Genomic DNA, 19,141 nt, shown 5'->3' with positions numbered 1-19,141 from the left:
TTAACCAAAAACAAGTAGGACTCAATATTATCTCATTCCTGGGAATTCTTAGCTAGAAGATCTCTTGGTTTCAGATTGAAGATGAGATTTTTCCTGATGGAGCAGCAGGCTGCTTTTGTCACTTAAACAGTATTGTTACATAAACAATCAAGAGACAGGTTTGCCACAAGCAAAGTTAAAATTTCTGTCTAAATTATGACTAATAGGAATATCAGGACTGATTCAGGCTTTAGTATTTTACATTTCCTGAGCCTGGCAGCTGGGTTTTTCCTCTTTCCACGAAATGCTATAGTTTAGGATTTAGGGAATTATGCAAAACACACTTGCAGCGCCAGAGCTTCAATGGGTAATATCCCTGACGGGTAGTATTTGCTGATGGTGGGGGGAAATGTCTCTGGAAAGTGATCCAGTTGCAGGAGACTGAGCAATGGGTCCCAGGCCTTCTTAGTTCCAGGACTATCCTTCTTAAAATAAGTTTGAGAATGAAGTGCAAAAAATATGCCAATGTCACATTTGCTGAGTGCATTTAATAACAGAAAAATGTGCAATGCAAAGGCGTGTTTATACAACTAGCAATTGCACTGCAAAACCATTAACAGCTCACAGCCCAACCAGTCTTCCAAAATACAACTGTGATGCATTTAAAATCTGCAACTCTGCAAAGAGGTGCCCACAAAGTACCTTCTTCGAATTTGCATATTTGTGTACAAGAACACAAACCGTTTACGTGAGGCTTTAGCCCATTTAAAATGCTCAAAAAGATCCCCATTATTTGCTCTGCTTAAAATGCACACTCAAACTTTATTAAAAACATTTTTCAAAAAAAAAGTTTCATAAAGCTAGCCATCAGCGAGGCTCGATATAGGGGGTGGAAAATGGATCGTATATCTTTAACCCGCAGAACTTAAAAGGTTTTTTTTTTTGTTGTTAGCTAACAATGGAAACTTTTTTTTTTAAGTGTTTCCCTCCCTCGGTCTTGCCAAGCAATAGAAAAAAAAAAAAAAAGAAGAAAAGAAAAACTTGTTCCGCTGAGTTCAACCCCAGACAGGCTCACAACTTCCTTCCTGCTTTCCTCCCCCAAGCCCCCGCCTTTCTCCCTCCTCCCTCCTCCACCCCTAATCCCCCACCCCCACCCCCCCCCGCCCCAACTTTTTTTTTAATCGCACATTGAACAAACACTGAAGTAGCCGGGAGCAGACACTGACAGGGTAGTATCTCCACGGCCCAGAAGGGCGTGCAGGGCCGGCCGGCGTCGCCACTGCCCGGATCTCCCGCCCCTGCCAACCGGTTTCTCTTCTTTCCCACTCCCCCTTTTTTTGTCTTCCAAACGAAGTGAGGAAATCGTTTCTGAGCTTTAAAAAAAAAACTTTTAAAGTCATCTTTCACCTACGAGGTCTGCGTCCCTGGGTCATGTAGTCTGCACAGGACCCGGGAATCTGAGAAACTGCAGGTAAGCTTGGCGACTTTTTAATGGCTTTCGCCTCCGAACCCTCTTTCCCCTCACTGTCTGCTCTGGAGCGAATCTGAGGAATCTGGGATCCGAAAAAGCGCGGAGAGGTGGGCCGGGGAGACTGGCAAGGGGAGGGCGGCGTGCAGACGAAGGACAGGCGAGTTTTCGCCGTCTCTTCTGCTCTTCCGGACCGCTGGCTCTCCGCCGCCTACCCCGGCGCGCTGCAGGCATCCGCGGGCTCGGGCCGCCGGGCGGCCGGCTTGGCGCCGGGAGAGGGTGCCCTGGATGCGGAGAAGCCCTGCACTCGGCCGCGCGGCCTCGGGGCTTAGAGCTGGACCCCGGGAGGTTTGCAGAGCCGGGGCTCCAGCCCTGCTGCAGCAACGCAGACGCATCGGTGTGGACGCGAGTCCCGAAGCCCGCAGAGGCAGCCGCGTCCTCGGACACCGAGTGTGTGGAGCGCGGACTCATTGTCCCCACGCGTGCGCGCGCGCGCGTATACACACACACACACACACACACGTCCCTCCACTGGGGCGACGGCGGGGTGGGGGTGGGGGGCGGCAAGTATTGGTTCCGGTACAGGGGACGCGCAGCGCCTCGACACCGGGCGCGCGCAGACGCGCCCACACTCACAAAACACACTTGTTTGGGGACTGGCGACAAAGCCAGTGCTTAAAATGCCTCGGCTGCCGCCCTGCCGCGCGCCCAGGGCGTCGTAGGCCGAGGGACACAGCATCAAGGCCAGGGTCAGGAAGGTAAACGGCAGGCAAGCAGGGGTCGCCCCAGACCCGGGCGCAGGCAGCGGCCGGGAAAAGCAGGTTCACATCAGCTTTCCTCCGCGTCGGTCCCTGATGGCCAAGAGAAGGTGGAGCGAGGACATCCTGAAGCCCAAGATGGGGGGGGGGGGGGGGGGAGAGGCGAAAAGCTGTCCCGTTATACCCGGTATAGCCAGTGTTTGCAAAGCCGAGGAGACCCCGAGACGGTGGAGAGGGTGTCCTCACTCTCAGAAAGCTCAGAATCTGTCGCGCCCCGAACATAGGATTCAAGTAGTTGTATATCGTTCCCCGCCCGTCCCGCGCGGCTCTGGAGACAACTCTTAGCGTTTGAAATTGGAAGGGACCTTCAAGCGTATCACACACAGCGCATCACATCACCACCGCGCTGGCGACCGAGGGGGGCCCCCCCAGGTTTATGTCCTCGCCGTGCCGCACTGCCCCTATAGATAAGCCGTCCAGTGGCACCAGATCCCCGACAGATTGGAGTTCCGTGGGCCGGGGCCCGTCTTAATCCCCTAGCCGTCCCCCACACCCTCCCTCTGGGGTCCTGACTTGTTTCCTTGTGTCTTCACAGCGGCGCTGTTGTTTATGGACCTCTGGGCGGGGACTGAGCCCACTGTCTTGCCCCCCGCCCGCCGCCCAGGCCATGCCGCCCCATCTGCGCGCGGAGCCGCTGCCGCCGGGCCTCCGCGGCTGAGCCGAGAGCCGAGAGCCGCGGGAGCAGGAGACGCCGGCGGCAGAGCGGGAACGGGAGCGGCGGCGGCGGGCAGCGCGCAGGACCCAGTACTATGGCCATGTACTGCTATGCCCTCAACAGCCTGGTGATCATGAATAGCGCCAACCAGGTGAAAAGCGGCGGCGGCCCTCGGTCCAGCAGCAACGAGACGCCCCCGCCGCCAGGGAGGGCCGTGTTGAGCCCCGGCAGCGTTTTCAGCCCCGGGAGTGGCTCCTCTTTCCTCTTCCCCCCAGCTGAGTCGTTGTCACCGGAGGACCCCGGGAGCCCCCCGGGCTGGCGGAGTGGCCGGCGCAGGCTGAATAGCAGCAGCGGCAGCGGCAGCAGCGTGGGTAGCCCGAGCTGGGCCGGTCGTCTAAGAGGGGAAGGGCAGCAGATGGTGACCGCCGGTACCCTCTCCCCTCCTGGGCCGGAGGAGGCCAAGAGGAAGCTTCGAATCCTGCAGCGTGAGCTGCAGAACGTGCAGGTGAACCAGAAAGTGGGCATGTTCGAGGCGCACATCCAGGCACAAAGCTCCGCCACGCAGCCGCCCCGCAGCCCGCGTCTGGGCAGGGCTCGTTCGCCCTCCCCGTGCCCCTTGCGCAGTGTCAGTCAGCCCCCAGGAAGGGTCCTGGTTCAGAGCGAGGAGCGGAGGACCAAGTCCTGGGGGGAACAATGTCCGGAGACTTCCGAGGTCGAATCCGGGAGAAGAGGAGGCTCGCCCAGCGTCTGCCTCTCCAAGGACAAGGAGGGAGTAGTGGCACCTTTTCTCCGCCCTGCGGCCCCGTCAGGATCAGGGGCTCAGGGTCCCAGGGCTTCGGAGAGAATGGAGAAGGCGCTCCCTGCCGGACCCCACTGTGGCTCACCCACCGCTATGGAAGTTGACAAGAGGGGGTCTCCTCCGTTGGGAACTCAGAACTCCCAGGCTCCCTCGTTGGGACTGGTCAGAGTGAACTTAACCGTGGACACAGCAGTGGCAGCCCGAGCCACATCCACCGTTCCACACCATCCACACGACCCTGCCCTAATTGAGCCGTCTGAGAAGGCTCGTGAACTTGGGGGTGCGCACCCCCTGGAGGCCCTGGCCAAGAGTCAGGGGCAGTTTCTTGGCAGTGAGACAAGCCCGGCCCCAGAGAGGGGCGGACCCCGCAGCGGAGAGCCCCCTGGGAAGGTGGGGAGAGGAACTCTGTCCGATGGCATGCCGAGCTCCCGGGCGCCTGGGGCTGACGGAAGGCCAGAGGAGAGGACTGGGAACGCACAGAGTCCGGCGGAGGTCCCTGAGGCTCCGACCTGGTTCAGGCAGGGTTCCAGAGGCTCTGCCGGGACACAAAGTGGGGCCCTAGTGGTCAGGGAGGCACCGCCGGCCTCTAACAGAGTGGATGAAGGGTCCGCGACGCTGGGCTTGCTTGGGGGCAGCAGCTCAGAGCAACCAGGGACCCCGGAGGTGGAGGCGGGAGTTCGGTCTGGTGGAATGTTGGAGCCTTTGCCCTGCTGGGAAGCTGCAAAAGAACTGAAAGAACCCCAGTACTTTCCTGGGGACAGGGTGGGCGTGCCGCCTGGGACCTCCAGGGTTTGGCTGAGCCCCATGGAAGAAGCCTGTCTGGCCTGGACGTGTGGCACAGCGGTGCAATCCAAGGGGACTTGGGGAGGCCAGCCACAGGGCAGAGACGCCCACCTCAGCCCAGAGCGGCTCTCCCCAGCACAGAAGGACAAGCCTTCCCTGGGAGAGGCCTGTGGCCGAAACAGCATCCCTGCCGTCATCATCACAGACATGGGTACAGACGCGGATGCCCAGGAGGACAGGGCCTTGGAGGAGGCGCAGGGAAGCCCTCGGGGCAGCCTGCCGCTGAGGAAACTCTCCTCTTCATCTGCCTCCTCCACTGGCTTCTCCTCCTCCTATGAGGACTCGGAGGAGGACATCTCCAGTGACCCTGAGCGCTGCCTGGACCCCAACTCTGCTTTCCTGCATACCCTGGACCAGCAGAAGCCCAGAGTGGTATGTCTTGCCTTGAGATTTTTCTAGAACTTGTGCTGCTTTCATGCCCGTGTGTCCCTTTTTCTTACTTTCTACTGAGTCGGGAAGACCCTGACCAGGGCCCTGGGGCAGTCACAACGTGTAATTCTCTCCAGGTGTTCCTGGGAGGCACCTAGGCCCTGGCCCTGCGCTTTGTAGCTTGGACAGCAAATTGGAGTCACTTCTGTTACTGTTTCCATGTAAAAGACATTTTTAAAGGTACCTCGGGTAGGTCACCACTCACTTCTTGGGAAGATCATATTCATGAGTGTTACCAAAGGCTTCCTGATTAATCTCCAGAGATAGAGAACAGAGCTGTAGCTTTTGTCTGATCAGGTGAAACCCTTTAATTCTGTGATTCATTTAGGCAGAGGGGAAACTGACAAGGATGTCAGCAAATTAATTCAGCCTGTACTAATAGGCCAGGAAAATGAGTGATGTGATTCTGTGACAGGTCCCTGAAATCTGTAGATAATGGCTGTGTCTGTTGGGTGAAAAACCACCTCACCTCAGTCAATTGTCAGGATATTGCAATATTTGTGGGGCCAACAGATGTAAGAAAGAGTTTGCTGTATGATTTAAAATGAAAAGCATGGTTTGAGGTAAGGAGACGGTTTCTTTAATGACAGAATATTACAATAGGTTGAATTGCCTGAGATAAACACCTGGGTGATACCCTTAGCGTATATACCTCTTCATGGACATACTTATTGTCTGGTACAGGTACATTTCAAGTACATTTCCAAGTGCATCTGTTGTGATTCAGCACACTGACATGTTGTTCTGGCTATGGCAGCAGACAGGGGTTTATTTCTGTACACGGTTTATCTCAGTGCTAGGCTGTTTTAGCTCTTAGGAGGATCAGAGCATCGGACGGAAGACATAAGAGTTGAAGCTATCGCTTCTGAAAAGGTCTGGACTTTCTCTAAGCTTTTCCAGAGTCTGGGGAATTTCCTAGTTTGGTGTGTGAGGGGGTTCTTGTGCTACCTTGGGGGAAAGTCTGCATTTTTATTGTAGTAGGTAGTCTTCCGACTTAATCTTGAGTATCACGTACTATTCACTCAATGTGTTAAGCCACAGCAGCTGAGAACTTTATAGTTCTACACTACATTCTTCTCTAAGGTATTTTGGACTCCAAAGCATATTTCTATCCCACTCCCACTTCAGAAATCACAGTCTGAATCTCAGAAGACCAAGCGTTTCTTTTCATAAGACTCTGCTTTCTGCTGATGGTGGGGAGGCAAATGTATATGCAAAATGTGGTCCCCATCACCCTGGCATTTTGTGGCCAGCACAAGGCACCTGACATGGACACATCTGGTCCACCTGGAAGGGGATGGTGGTAACGGGAAGGTGGAATATGCTTCTCACTGAAGGTATGGCCCAGATTTCTCTGCCCGCTTATCCACAATTAAAGGCCCATGAGACGGTCCTCTGTTCCTCTCCTCCCTTTGGCTTTTTAAACCCTGGAGCACAGCCGGCACAGCCAAGTTTTTTTTCACTTGTTCTCCAACTTTCCATTTGCCCTTTCTAGTGGTGGATTAGCAGCTCCTATTGGCTGGCTCTCAAAGTATTTTGTGTGTCCTGATGTTTGAAAAGGGCTCTTGTCTGGAAGTAAGTTAAAGGGGAGATAAATAATGACAGGTGATAATTTTTTTTTTTTTCATGTGCCAGAAGGATGCCAGCTGAGAAACCAGAGGGTTGAGTGGTGTCAAGTTAGCAAACAGGTCCAGAGGTGGAAATGAGGCCTGACGGCTGTCCAGCTTACCTCCCTCCTTTAAATAAGGTTTCAGACACCCACAGAATAGGGCCAGGGAAAAAAAATCCCCCGACAGCCTCGTTTTCTGAATCACATGAGGCCAAGGGCGAGTGGGGAGGGGGGTGGAGGGAGGGAAGGGTGGGTAGCCAACTGGAAATTATGGGATCCTAGGGACTTTTGAGTTTTTGGTTGAGTGATAAACTCAGTTTTCTTTTTTTGTACAGATTGTTATGGTGGAGCCTTATCAGTGACACCACAACATCTGTTCTTTGGGTCAAAAATCACTTGATTACCTGAGATGGATATTTTGTCTACAGAAGGCCAGACAACTTGATTGACTGGGCCTTTCGGCTGGGCTGTTCAGTGTTTGACAGATAAAACCCGAGCTGGCGCTGTTTGAGGTTCGGTCAACACTCAGTCCCCTTCTCTGGGCTGTGCTGCTTCTGTCTACACTGCAGCCCTGCACTCAGGGGCATACACATGCCCACGCACACTCCCAACACCCCACTGGGATGCACAGGTTGGAAACCTGAGTGTTCAGCCTGGCGGTCACACAACCAACCCCTGACCCTTAGACCCATGCTGAGAACATTTTTGTGTGTGTGCCACCCTGTCTTTCCACAGAGTTAAACCTTCTCGTGCTCTTGCGGAGGGGTGACTCTGTGTGACGCTGTGTGTGAGGGGTGACTGTGTGTGACGTGTGTGCCGGTGGAGGTGACGGCCCCGCAAAGCCTGAAGCCTGGCTGCCAGGTTAGCTCTCCTGCTCTCTGGCCTCTCTGCCTGCTCCCTGCCTGTGAGAAGCCCCAGCTTTCGGTGCAGGGGGATTCGAAGACGTCCTTGTACTTAAAAACAAAGTGAAAAGTCGTTTGGAAACACACTCTGAAACTCCTTTAGCCATTTAGATGATGCAAATGAGCAGAGGCCTTTTTACTGAACGGGTGTGTGGTGAGAACCTTCTCTGCTCATTTGCTTCCCTGGGTAGGAGCTGTAAAGACACCCTCAGAAACATGCAAAGTGCTTGAGGCCTTTCCTGGGCTTCAGGCTTCAGAGGAGCCTGACAGATATGCTTGTCTCGGAAATAGAATGTTCCAAATTTTTGCACCTGTGTGTCTGTTTATAAAGGATCAGACGCTTGAAATTTGCTCAGAAGTAGTTGTTGTACGTGTCTTGCGTTCAATGGCTTAAATTCAGGCATGTTCACATTTACTCTTTTCTGAGATCTGAACAGAAATGAATTGCCCTGAGGAAGAATGGTGTTCTCGCTTGTTCTTTAAGGCAACTAGAAATTAATCAACAGTTCTTGACTTCCTTCTGTTAATCCATTTAAAAGTAAGTGGGCCATTGAAATGCCAGGTTTAAAGCACTAAGTTAAGAAAAGCATGCTTTTTACTTAAAAAAATAGGTTTTTATTGATTTATTCCAAAATCGTGCTAACAGTCATGTGTACGATAACGAAAACAAAATGTTGGTCTGATTATCTGGGAGGCATATAAAGAAGTATAATACAAAATCTTTGCCTTCTTGGGGGTTACTACTTTTTCAGGGCCTTTGAAATTTTGTTTCCTTTACTTTATTCGTGTTAACTAGTTTTGTTGTCTTTTTTTTCAGGTTCAAAAAGCAAACTAATATATGGTAAAAAAAAATTTGAACATTTTAAAATGGTTTTATGTGGTTTTTAAAAGTGTGAAATTTTTCCAATTAAAATTTAGACGTCTTAGAGGGATCTTTGGGGGGAAACGAATCTAGTGGTAAGTTCTTTTAAGTGGAAAATTCTGGAAGAGAATATTGAAGGCCCAGATTTATGGGGTAAAGAGTTCAGGTTGCATATGTTGTTTTCCTAAGATGGGGCACCCTTCCACCTCAGGTGTATGGCGAGGGTCTTTCTGGAAAGGGCTTAGGACCTTTCAGATCTGAGAGAACCCCAAGTCATTTATGTGAGGTTCTGACTGTTACCCTGATCTGTTTAGGGAGGAGACCAAGACTCAGAGAGGCAAAGGGACCTAAAGACTGCAGCTCTGGCTCAGATTCCCATTTTAAAATATGCACTCTGCTTGAGAATGATCTCACGGGGACCTATAGAGTTGTAACTCTGCGTGACTATGTAATTCTAGAGATTGGATTCAAAACCTGCTGTATATGAAATAGGTATCAGAGTGTTTGGAAAAGTGACAAGATTTCTGTGGTGTGGACCTCAGGCAGCTGAGTCTGAAACAGGGCACATTTAATTCTGTGCTTTTCTCTCAGACCCATTCATTGATCTGTTTCTCTTACCTGAAAGAATGGTTCTTTATAATTCTACATTGAAAAAGCATCATCAAATAAATCAGTACTATACCCAAGATTCTCGTTAATGATTAGACTGATATTAGAGGCTGTGCTGGTAGGATGCCAGCATGCTAACCTGAAAAGTGAAAAATACATTCTGTTATCTGAGGGCTTTGGCCTCCTCAGATATTTAAGTTTGGAAATTGAGGCTTTGCCAGTACAGAGCCAAAACATCACTTCAAAGAATTTGTTTTATCAAAGATGAAAGTATAATTCATCCAGCTTAAAATCCTTCAAGTAAAGGTGAGACAGAGGAAAACAGAGATGGGTATTTAGGCATCACAAAAACACATCTCAAGATTTACCAGGCTTTTAGGTTTAACAACAACAACAAAAAAAAAACCAACATTAGACTGGACAGTTTCTGCTTTTAGAGAAATGTATTTCAGGTGTTACATAAAGCATTTCCAGAACTTTTGTTTTTAGCGCTGAGTTGCTACCGAGTCCCTTTTCTGATTTTTGTTGGCACATACCAGGTAAATGTAGTTACAGATTAGATTAGTCCTCTGTAGTTTATTTATATTCCTAGGAGCATTGATAACATTGTTTAGGCTTGTGAGGTTTCAATTTAGTTATCTAAAGGTAGAATTTAAAGCAGTTAATGGAAATAATTTTATGTCCTGGTTGAACAAGCTTTGTAGACTTCAGGTAATCAGAGATTCAGGATTAACTCATGAACTCTTCTGTATTGTGTTGTGGGCACGCCCTCAGCATGGAAGGGTCTATAGATTTCTTTTTTTAATCTTTATTGAATTTGTTACAATATTGCTTCTGTTTTAGGTTTTGTTTTTTTTTTGGCTGGAAGCCTTGTGGGATCTTAGCTCTTGGGCTAGGGATCGAACCCACATCCCCTGCATTGGAAGGCAAAGTCTTCACCATGGGACTGTTAGGGAACTCCCGTCTATGGGTTTTGTTAAGAGGCATGGACTGTTAGGGAACTCCCGTCTATGGGTTTTGTTAAGAGACGAAATACTGGCATTGTAGGTTATGTATGTCATGCCCTCCAGTCCATGACAAATGTGTCTTGCAATTATTTTTTTCCTGACTAGGTGGAATTGACATTGTGAATGATTTATTTTTCATGTATCAGGGAGCTCATTGTTTACAAAATCACAGCAAACCCAACTGTGAACTTGTTGGTAACGTGAAAAGCCATTTAGAGTGCCAGTGGCCATTGTCTCGTTGGAATATTTGGGGTTTTGTAAGTCCAGTTCTCCTGAGTGCCATTCTGTGGTTGCGTACTGTTAACTTAGTTAACTAAGGGTTGTGGCACTATAGGTGACCTAACAACATAGGAACACTCAGCTTTATAGCATTCCCTCAGACCAGTGGGTCCAGTCTGCTTGACTGTGGAGGCCACCTGGGGGGCTGGAAGAATCTGCCAACCTGGTCCTATGACCCTGTAGTCAAACTCAGCTTGCTGTAGTTGTGCCCTCACCTCTCTCACTGTGGCCCCACCAGATACCTGGGCATTCATTTTTCCAGAGGTGAATTATTATTTAAAGACACTTCAGGTCTCCTGGGCTAAGAGACAATATAGATATAAATATGATCTCATTAGGAAGGTAGGGCTCTGTTCATAGAATTTAAAAAAATAACAAAATTTTTTCTATGACCTGCATAATTATCATAATATAAATCTGAGTCTGGGAGAGGCTTTAGAGCTCCTTGCCTCCAATATCCACGTTTTACAGATGAGGAAAGTGAGGCCAGAGAGTATTCAATATAGTCATGTTTTACATTTTTTTTTTCACTTATAAAACTTCATTAGTGGATAAACTCCTTACTCCCCTGGGAAGATCCACCTTGGCTTTCAACATAGGACATGCTTTTGAAATGTGGGTTAATGGAATGGATGAATGCATGAGTAACAGGCAGTAGCTCTGCTGCATTGTCTACCTGTAGAAGAACTGTGGCGTTATCTGCAAGAGGAGGGACAAAGAAAGGGGGGAAAGAACAATGAAGACAAGCTCGTTGCTCATTCCCGAGACCTTTCTGCCACAGGAGTAGGGGTGTCTGACTGAGGTTTCCGAGAACTGGGTGAAATCCAAGGCCACACGTGCCTGCAAACCCTCTGAAAAATGGGGAGCGGAGGCATGACCTTGCAGAGTAGGGGATGAGAGTTCAGGGGGGCCGTGTTTTAAAGTGCCTTAGATGGTTCCCAGAATGTAGTAGAGGCTCAGTTAACGTTAGTGGAGGTGGAGTTAGGAGACACCTTGAGTAGTAATGTCTGGAAAATCCACTGGGCCTCTTGGAAGACATGCTTGGTAGCAGCTTAAGATTTTGTTTAGGTGTACTACATTACAATCCTAGAAAATGATTGTGCCTCACCCAGTAAGGCTAGAATGAAATCGATTTCTCAAAACCCAGTGTTTACAGTCTACTTGTGAATTCACCAGGCTTCCCTGGTGGCTCAGACAGTAAAGTGTCTGCCTGCAATGCAGGAGACCTGGGTTCAATCCCTGGGTTGGGAAGATCCCCTGGAGAAGGAAATGGCAACCCACTCCAGTACTCTTGCCTGGAAAATTCCATGGACAGAGGAGCCTGGTAGGCTACAGTCCATGGAATGGCAAAGAGTCGGACACAACTGAGCGACTCACTCTCTCTGTGTGAATTCACAGGCGACTGTGGGACCACAGCAGCTTCTTCAAGTGCAGTTCATACAACAGTGAGAAGGCTGGTCTTACCTTCTCTCTGTCTCCTAGTGTAGTTTCCTTTGATTCAGTGATGGGATTGGGGATCAAAGATCAGCACCAGCCTCAGGGAACAAGATCTCCCGGAGTGTCTGAGCAGGGAAGACCACTCTGATGATTCTCATGGGAAGGCAGGGCCCTCCAGGCTTTCTCTGGTGAGGAATGACATATGATCATCATTCCACTGATAAGCCAACACGCAGGCTTTTGACTAACTTGTCTGGAGTGTTTCTAAAACAGTTTCATTAAGAATTCACTCTTAGAGATCTGATCTTTCCCCTCTGTTGAGTTTTACTTGGGCATTTTACTGACTTGATATTACTTAATGGAAACCCATTCAACAAAAGATATCTCTTCAGGCCACTGGTCAGTACTACATGTTTAATTTGCTGAAAATTTTACTTCTGTTTTGCTCCAAACCGGCTGTTAAGTTTTATAAGTAACCAAAAAGAAGGAGGTACTGACAGTAAGCAAGCAGAATGAACCTTTGCAGTTCATATTTATGTAGGATTTAAAGAGGCGGGGGTGGAACATGGAGGGGGAGGATACATTTTTATTTTCCCATTGTAGAATAAGTAGAAAAAAAACTCCTCATTTGATCTGGTGGTGACAAATATTGGACTGAAGAGATCCCACCCTCTTGAAGGTCACTATTATTCTGTTAGTCTAGCTTTTTACCTTTGTGGTAAAATTCTGGGTGGAAAGGGAAAATAAAATGATGCAGCATCTCAAACAGAGGCATTGAGATCATTTCCATTGACCTGGTGACTAAGATTAGGGTTTGCCTAACCCAGAGATGGGGCTTCCCTGGTGGCTCAGTGGAAAAGAATCCGCCTGCCAATGCAGGAGACACAGGTTCCATCCCTGGATCAGGAAGATCCCCTGGAGAAGGAAATGGCAACTCACCCTAGTATTCTTGACTGGGAAATCCCATGGGCACAGGTGCCTGGTGGCTACAGTCCATGGTGTCACAAAAGAGGCAGACACAACTTAGCAACTAAACAACAACCCAGAGATGATGTAAGTATTATGATGCAGGGTAAGCCCTTTCCTTGGCCAAGCAGAACCTGGTCTATTTGCTCACGTTTATAAAACTGATCTTAATGCGTCCAGAAGGCAGGAACGAGGTACTTTTGCTTTGGGCTTTTGGAACTGTGACAGCACTTTTCTTTCCTGACCCGTCTCAATGGGTCCTCTGCTTCCTACTCCCCCCACCATCCATTTAATCAGGATGAATAAACTGATTGTACTGTTTCCCAAGAAGAAGCTGTAATACATTTTATATTAACAGCGCTTAATATTTTCATTCACTGTGGGGAGTCTTCAGAGTGCCTCAGAATGGAGGGATTTGGTTCCCCGGTGACCAGCCATCCACCAGCTCACCCCACAATCTCTCTTGGTATGCTGTGAGTTTGTGGGACCCCGGCAGTTACTGGGGAGGTCCCTGCACCCCCAGGCGGTTCCCAGCGAGTGTTTTTCCAGTTTCACTGACATTCTTTCCAGGCTCAGCTCAATTTGTTTTCTTCTTCTCTATGGCAATTGATGACTGAGTCGTAAAATGTATAATTCAGCAGGATCTCGTGTTAAGCGCTTCTTCCATAGTTGTGTAGGAGCTGGTGTTTGGCTAGTCCTCTGCTATGCATGGGTGTGTAAGGTTTTCTTTTTGCAAGTTAGCTATCTAAAGAGTAGGTTTAAGAAAATACACCTCATAACTATGGGGAAAGGATACCGGCTCGGGTACAGAGAGGAACTCAGGGAGTATCACTTCTGTAATCCTTATCTAACCTGAATCTATTAGCAGGAAACTGAAAAGGCCTGTGTATGACAATGAGATAAACAGTTTAATCTGTTAACAATGTCAAGTGGAAAATCCAACCGCAGCCAGTAGCTTAAGAAATGGCTCTTAAGAAACGGCTAGGACGTTTTGTTGGGACAGCAGATCCTGAGACCTGGGTTGCTGAGCCAAGCATAGGAAAATGGGTCGCTGTGTGTTCAAGCTGGGAGGTTGGGAAGACACTGGTTTGAGAGACTTCTGGAAAATCCTTACAGATAGAAAAATGTGCTGACGTACGGGACGTTTTGAATGCGTTATAACTGGATATTTTAGTCTGCATGAGACCATCGAAATCTTTTCCTCCTCTTCACCATTGTCATCATCTTTGTCACAGCATTAAGTAGTCATTAGTATTCAGCATTTAGCTAATTCCAGTAATTTAGGACACACAAGACGTTCTCTGAGAAGGTCTTACTCCAGGAGTGCAGTGTGCTGGAAAGACTAGGACTCTCAGATTCGGTCCTTGGTTTCTTTGGGTTTTGGTGACGTCATTTGTAAAATGGGTGTATCGATCATCTTCTGATCTCGTGTGGTCTTTTGTGAGTCTCAAATGACATTGTGTTTGTAGAGTCATTTTGAGAGTATATGCTTTCCTGTCTAAGTTTTTTTTATTATGAATACTATGATGTTGCTTTTTTCCCCCCAAGTTTTCTCTTTATTTCTCCAGTACTCATTTGTTTATTTCTGTCACGCATACCCTTCCGTATACTTGTTTTTTTTTTTAATAAACAATGATCTATATTATTTTTTAAAGTTGACATATAGTTACCTTATGGTATCATATTACTTTCAGGTGTACAAATATGATGTTGTTTTTATAAGTCTTTCCAAAAGTGGATGGATGAGGGCAAGCACTGTACCAATGCAAGATACGCCCACATCTGTGTTGCCAGAGGAGAAATTGCTAAGAAGTATGTCAGAGACAACCTTTATGTCCATAGCAGAGCCAGTTCTGACGTGGGCATGACAGTGGGGCTGGGAAGCAGGGATGAGCAGACACTCGAAATTGCATCCTAGTTCGACTCCAGCTGCTCAGTAGCGCACCTCTTCCTGCCTGAGTGACCATCGCAGCCAGAGCACTTTATGCTTCTGTGGTTTGCTAACCCTGCGAATGCGATGGACACGAGGAACGGCTGGCGGGAGTGAGGAGTGGGTGCAGAGCAGGGGTCTGATGTACCTCGAGCAGGGCTGTCAGCTCCTGAATAATTGAGACCAGACCACAACTCCATCTGGAGTCCAGGGATGCTTAATGGGGGCATTGATTTTTCCAGTACCATGTGGTGGTTTTCTCTTGTGTCTTAGGAAGTGAAAGAGAAGATTTCAGCAAAATCTTGAGTCTTTAAAGCAGACATTTCATTTGGCAGTTAGATGCTGGGCACTTCTAAAGTATGGCTGGGTCCTGGCTAGATCCCAAAACCCGTGCCCAGAGCTGGACCTCCTTTCCGGTGACTGCCCATGTTGAGAGGCGGAGGTGGCACCCCCATGGCTGCCCAAACAACAGGCATTGGTCTACCATCTCTGTCTGCAGTTACCTCTGCTGAGGAGAATGGCTTAATTGATGCGATCCCTGTCCTTGGGGATGTGCCCTCTAGGGCAAAGTGGATGCCAACAGACATACTTGAGATTTGCGAAATGCAAGAACAAGTTGTCTAACTATTAAACAAGCACAGTCATTAAATATGAGTTAATAAATAATGAATTGGTGTTGGCATGGAAAATGCAGGAAGCTTCAGTGCGTGTCGTGGAACAAGGAATAGAGGAATCTGGGCAGCAGCCACTGAAGATAGTCAAGGCCTTGAAGGGTTTGCTATCTCTGTTAGAAGTGGTCAAGAAAAGACACTATTCTGGATCCAAAGGCTCTTGGAGGTTGGAGAGGATGGGGACACCCACCTTAATGCAATGCTTAAATGACTGTGCTGTAAATATGCTCTTGTGAGGCTAAGATGGGGTCTTGGGGGACCCCTCCATCCTCACCCCAGTCGACCACAGACACATGGTCAGGAAAACTTGGGAGGGGCTTCTACTTAGTATCTGTCCTGTGCTTAGTTGCTCAGTTGTGTCTGACTTTTTGCGATCCCATGCCCTGTAGCCCGCCAGGCTCCTCTGTCCATGGGGATTCTCCAGGCAAGAATACTGGAGTGAGTTGCCATGCCCTTCTCCAGGGATCTTCCCAATCCAGGGATCGAACCCATATCTCCTGGATTACAGGCAGATTCTTTACTGTTTGAACTACCAGAGAAGCTTGAGTCTGAATCTTTGGAAGAGTTCTGGGGAGGCTGGCTGGGCTAGGGGCTGTGTAGACCCTTCCAGGGAGAGAGCCCTGGTGTGGAGTCAGGACAGTCCTGGGTTTGAGTCTAAGCTCTGCCACCTCCTGACTGTGTGACCCTAGAGAAATGTCTTACTTTTCTGTTCCTCGGTTTCAACATCTGTGCAGTGGGGCTGATAATACCAGCCTTAAGATGGTGAGCCTTAAATGAGGCCATGTGTGAAGTGCCTGGCGCCGTGTCTGGATGTATGAAATGCTCAACAGACAGCAAGGTGGGAGGACTTAGAGGTAGCCCCGCTGTCGTTCCTGAGCATATTAAGCTGAACTTGCAATGTCCACCATTCTCTTCGCTTAGGTGAAAGTGCTGAGGGCACCCAAGGGAATATTGCCTACTGGTGCCCTTCTTCCCCTAGAAGAAAAAGTGGGGACTGAGGTCTTTTGGATGCTGAGGTTAGTGGGAGGTGTAGGGAAGTTAGGGGGGGTCTGCTGGAGAAGAGGACTCCGGCCAGCCACAGGTGAAGTCACACCCTCACTCTGTCCCAGAGAAGAACTTCACCTCTCTGAGCCTCGGTTTCTTCATCTGCCAAGTGAGGATGACCACCCTTCCTCGTGGACTCTGGAGCTGATGAGCTGAGATTGTGTGTCTCAAGGTCCTGACACAGAACAGGCAGGGATAGAGGCAGCCTGTCTCTGGCCCCTCGTCCCCAACCAGGACCCTAACTTGCCTTCGTGGAGTGGCCCCTGGCCGTCTCACCCCAAAGTGCCGTTAACTGTGAAGGATGGTGACAGAATGGGTGGCAGGATTTGTTTTTCCAAGAAGGTTTCTCCGTTGTAGGAGAGGCCTCACTTTGTCACCAGGGCTCAGAGCTTCAAGAGTAGAAAACAATCCATTAGATCCAGCTGCTGGGCAAGAGGTGTCAGGTTACTCACCTGGGACCTGCCTCTAGTCCTTCTGTTTGGGAGGTGGAAACTGACAGGTCCCCCAGGCAGGAGGCCCAGCCTTCTAGGGGTGAGGAACCCTCCATCTCTTCTCTCCCCTCCCTTCGCTCCTCTGCTTTCTTGCTGCATTTTTTAGAGTCACCATCATGCATAAGAGAGAGGATGGAGTGTCTGGGTGTGTGTGTGTGTGTGTGTGTGTGTGTGTGTGTGTAAGAAACACCACCACTTTGTCTAGCTGTGGCTCTTCCCACCAGGGAGGTCTTTGAACTTGTATGTGGTTTGATTGGCCTTCATTGCTTCCCTGTAGTGTGTCTGCTGGTGGGCTGGGCACACGCTTATTAAGACAGGATCTTTCTTAGGGTTTCCCTGCCAGTCCAGTAGTGAAGACTCCACCTTTCAATGCGGGGGGTGAAGGTTCAACCGGTGCGGGGAGCGGGGGGAGGGGAGGAGCTAAGATGCCTCACAGCCAAAAAACCGAAACATAAAATAGAAACAGTATTGTAACACTTTCGATAAAGACTTAAAAAAAGAGAGAGAAGAAGAAGACAGGATCTTTCTTAGGTGGCTCAGCGGGTAAAGAATCTGCAATTCAGTGGACCCAGGTTCCATCCCCGGGTTGGGAAGATCCCCTGGAGGAGGAAATGGCAACCTACCCCCATATTCTTACCTGGAGAATCCCATGGACAGAGGCCACAGTCCATGGTGTCGCAGAGTTGGACATAACTGAGAGACTAACACTTGCACTTTTTTCACTTTTTCTTAGATTTAAGAGATGCTTTCTTCCACTGCAGACCCAACTGACGCCTTGAGGCCCAGGCTGGGTCTCTGCAGCCCGCTTTGCACACCCCAAAGGAAAGAAAGCACAGGAGAGCTTGCCCAGCATTTCCCAGCCCCACAGCTGCTTTTTGCCATTGTCCTGGCTCAACAGACCTGTTGAGCTGCTCTTGGGGCCGGGAGGGTGGGGGATGGTGTGGTGGGAGAGCACAGTCAGGTGGCCGGGCTGAGCTGGACCGCCCGGGGCACACCAGCACACTTCGGCGTTGCAGGAGGGCCTGTAGGAGCCTATGTAGACTCTCCCAGGAACTGGGGCTGCGTGGCCACAGGTGGGTCCCCTTCCCCAACCCACAGAGCAGCACAGACTGTCTGGGCCACACATCACCACCGTCTTGGGCACCCTGCCTGCCAAACACGGGCCTCTCCTCTGGCGTACTGCCAATGTGGAAATCCCCCTTTCCTTCTTGACTATAATACGCGGTGACAGCTTATGCTGTGATTCCTTGGGGTTCGCATCTTTCCTGCCTGCCTCTGGTCCTCACTCACCTTCCCATTCCCAAGTCGGCCACTCGATGTCCGAGCAGAGTTTCTAGACCCTGAGCTGTTGAGTCCTTCCCATGATGTTACTGGACCACATACCCTTTCGGAGAGATGGGTCTCAGGGCTGGCCTGTGATAACATCCCCCTGAGCCCCAGTCTCCTGCTCTTCGCACGACGGAGGGGCTGACGTCTGGGAGGAATGAAACCACGAAAAGAACTTGTTAGCATGTGGCAGCCTTGACCTCAGAGGCAGTCTGGATGGTGAGTGTGCTGGACAGTAGCTCCCTTATTGCTCCGACCTGGAAATATACACAGGATGGTAATTAGTTTCCATCCCAGGCTAAGGCCGTATGGAGCAGTGTCTGAGACGCTGTTTGCCTTGCGGTATCACACTATACATTAAGCATCAGCCCACTCCCTCCAGGGAACCGCCTCCCGCCTCACTGCGGGCTGTTGGTTCATGCCGAGAAACTGAACCAACTCTTGCAGGTCAGAGGTTCTTCCTGGCATTCTTTCTTTGGCATTCTGGACTGGCCTAGATTTTCTGGTCTGTCACCATTGGCCTCAAATACCACATCCCCAGAGGAAGGCAGTGAGTCTCACCAGGAGATGCAGAGGAAGGGAGCTGGCCCTAAAGGTCGGCGTGGGTTAGCCTGGCGGGAAGTGCCCTGAATGTCCCAGGTGGCACATTGCTGGGGATTATTAGTCTGGGGCTTCTGACTGTGGCTTGCAGACATATGACATGTGACCTTGGAAAGAAGATTTCAAGAACTTCAGAAAATAATTCAGTATGACTCCATGACCAGGTATTGTAAAAGGGAATATAAGGTCTCTGGTGGCTCAGTGGTAAAGAAAGTCTGCCTGCCAGTGCAGGAGAGACTGGTTCCATCCTGGTCCGAGAAGATCCCACGTGCTGCGGCGCAATTAAGCCTGTGTACCACAACTATTGAGTCTGTGCCTGTGAGCCTGGGAACCACAGCAACTGAAACCCCCACGCCCTAGAGCCGGTGCTCTGCAACAAGAGAAGCCACTGCAATGTGAAGCCCACGTACGGCAACT

General features: G+C 49.5%; 1 protein-coding gene across 2 annotated transcripts in view; it reads left to right on the top strand.

Moving 5' to 3' along the window:
* Nucleotides 1-1,158: 1,158 nt before the first annotated feature.
* The window catches only part of ITPKB (inositol-trisphosphate 3-kinase B), a 105,092-nt gene continuing 87,109 nt past the window's right edge, over nucleotides 1,159-19,141 (top strand). Inside the window, exons 1-2 of one of the 2 annotated variants that reach the window (XM_070768062.1) lie at nucleotides 1,159-1,450; nucleotides 2,801-4,934. In XM_070768062.1, coding sequence (XP_070624163.1) covers nucleotides 3,015-4,934 — 1,920 coding nt within the window. In that variant the 5' untranslated portion in view covers nucleotides 1,159-1,450; nucleotides 2,801-3,014. The remainder of the gene's footprint in view (nucleotides 1,451-2,800; nucleotides 4,935-19,141) is intronic. The other variant, XM_070768061.1, reaches the window with a different exon arrangement.

Source organism: Bos indicus, chromosome 16 (assembly GCF_029378745.1).
Source record: "Bos indicus isolate NIAB-ARS_2022 breed Sahiwal x Tharparkar chromosome 16, NIAB-ARS_B.indTharparkar_mat_pri_1.0, whole genome shotgun sequence".
Taxonomy (NCBI): domain Eukaryota; kingdom Metazoa; phylum Chordata; class Mammalia; order Artiodactyla; family Bovidae; genus Bos; species Bos indicus.
Note: the sequence above shows the minus strand (reverse complement) of the source record. Positions and strands in the feature narration are given on the sequence as shown.